General features: G+C 51.7%; 1 protein-coding gene across 1 annotated transcript; it reads left to right on the forward strand.

The window, feature by feature from the left end:
• Positions 1-73: 73 nt before the first annotated feature.
• On the forward strand, positions 74-1,159 carry CMKLR1 (chemerin chemokine-like receptor 1). The gene has a single exon (XM_009636028.2). The coding sequence runs from the start codon at positions 74-76 to the stop codon at positions 1,157-1,159; it is 1,086 nt and encodes a 361-aa protein (XP_009634323.1).
• Positions 1,160-1,409: the final 250 nt, after the last annotated feature.

The following is a 1,409-nucleotide window of genomic DNA, read 5'->3' on the forward strand; positions in this document are numbered from 1 at the left end:
AGAAGGAACATGCAGGGAAGCGTCATCAGCTGGAGAGCCCAGGCCTGACCAGACTGTTGTTTATTTACAGATAATGGCGCTTTCCAACTTGTCCAATTACTTGGATGATGTCGATAACTACAGCGACTACCCAGATTACACCTATGAGGAGGTCAACAACGTCTGGACAGACCCGTCCCATGACCCAAAGGACGTTGCGAGGATCCTCTCCGTCGTCATCTACAGCGTGTCCTGCGTGTTGGGCATTCTAGGGAATGGCCTTGTCATCGCAATCATAACCCTAAAGATGAAGAAGTCCGTCAATGCCATCTGGTTCCTCAACCTGGCTGTCGCTGACTTCCTCTTCAACATCTTCCTGCCCATAAACATTGCGTACACGGCCATGCGGTACAACTGGATCTTTGGGACAGTCATGTGCAAGTTGAACTCCTTCCTCCTCATCCTCAACATGTACACCAGTGTCCTGCTGCTCACCACCATCAGCTTCGATCGCTACGTGTCAGTGGTTTTTCCCGTCTGGTCTCAAAACCATCGCTCGACCAACCTAGCTTATTTGGTTTGCTTGATTATCTGGACCGTTGGCATCGTTATGAGCTGCCCATCTCTTGTCTTCCGAGACACGGCACAAGCCCGCAACTCCGTGATTTGTTTTAGCAACTTTTCCCTCTCCAGGAATAAGTCTTACCAAGCCCTGGCACTAATGAGGCACCGAACGGTGAACATCACCAGGTTCCTCGCTGGGTACATCCTTCCCATAACCATCATCACCTTCTGCTACATTGCCATCGTCTTCAACTTGCGTCGAAATCGCCTTGCCAAGTCCAAAAAGCCCTTCAAGATCATTGTCACCATTATAGTCACCTTCTTCCTTTGCTGGAGTCCCTACCACTTGCTGAACCTCTTGGAAACGGAGCCTGACATGATCCCACGCTCTGTGTTTGAGATCAGCATCCCCATAACCACGGCGCTCGCTGCCTCCAACAGCTGCATGAACCCCGTCCTCTATGTCTTCATGGGCCAGGACTTTAAGAAGTTTAAGGTCACCATCCTCTCCAGGCTGGTGAACGCCCTCAGCGAGGAGACAGGCCACTCCAGCATTGTTCACAGGAGCTTCTCCAAGATGTCTTCCATGACTGAGAAGGAGATGACAGTCCTCTAAACTCAACCTAGGTGCCTGCAGGAGGGCCATAGTCCTCCGGTGTTGCCCATGCCCACTGCTATGACGGCAGCCACCCTTGCAGTGGCCCCTGGTGTGGGATGAGCATGGTCCAACACTGTCCTATAGCGTATTCTTTGACTGGTCTTGCTGCCTGGGGGCTGGCAGGCGTTGGAGACCACTGCTCTGTGCCCATGGAGAAGACACAACTGCCCTTGGTCTTTCTTTGTGATTGCAAAGATGATTGCACTGA

The sequence above is a fragment of the Egretta garzetta genome, unplaced genomic scaffold (genome assembly GCF_000687185.1).
Source record: "Egretta garzetta isolate BGI_Z169 unplaced genomic scaffold, ASM68718v1 scaffold330, whole genome shotgun sequence".
NCBI lineage: Eukaryota > Metazoa > Chordata > Aves > Pelecaniformes > Ardeidae > Egretta > Egretta garzetta.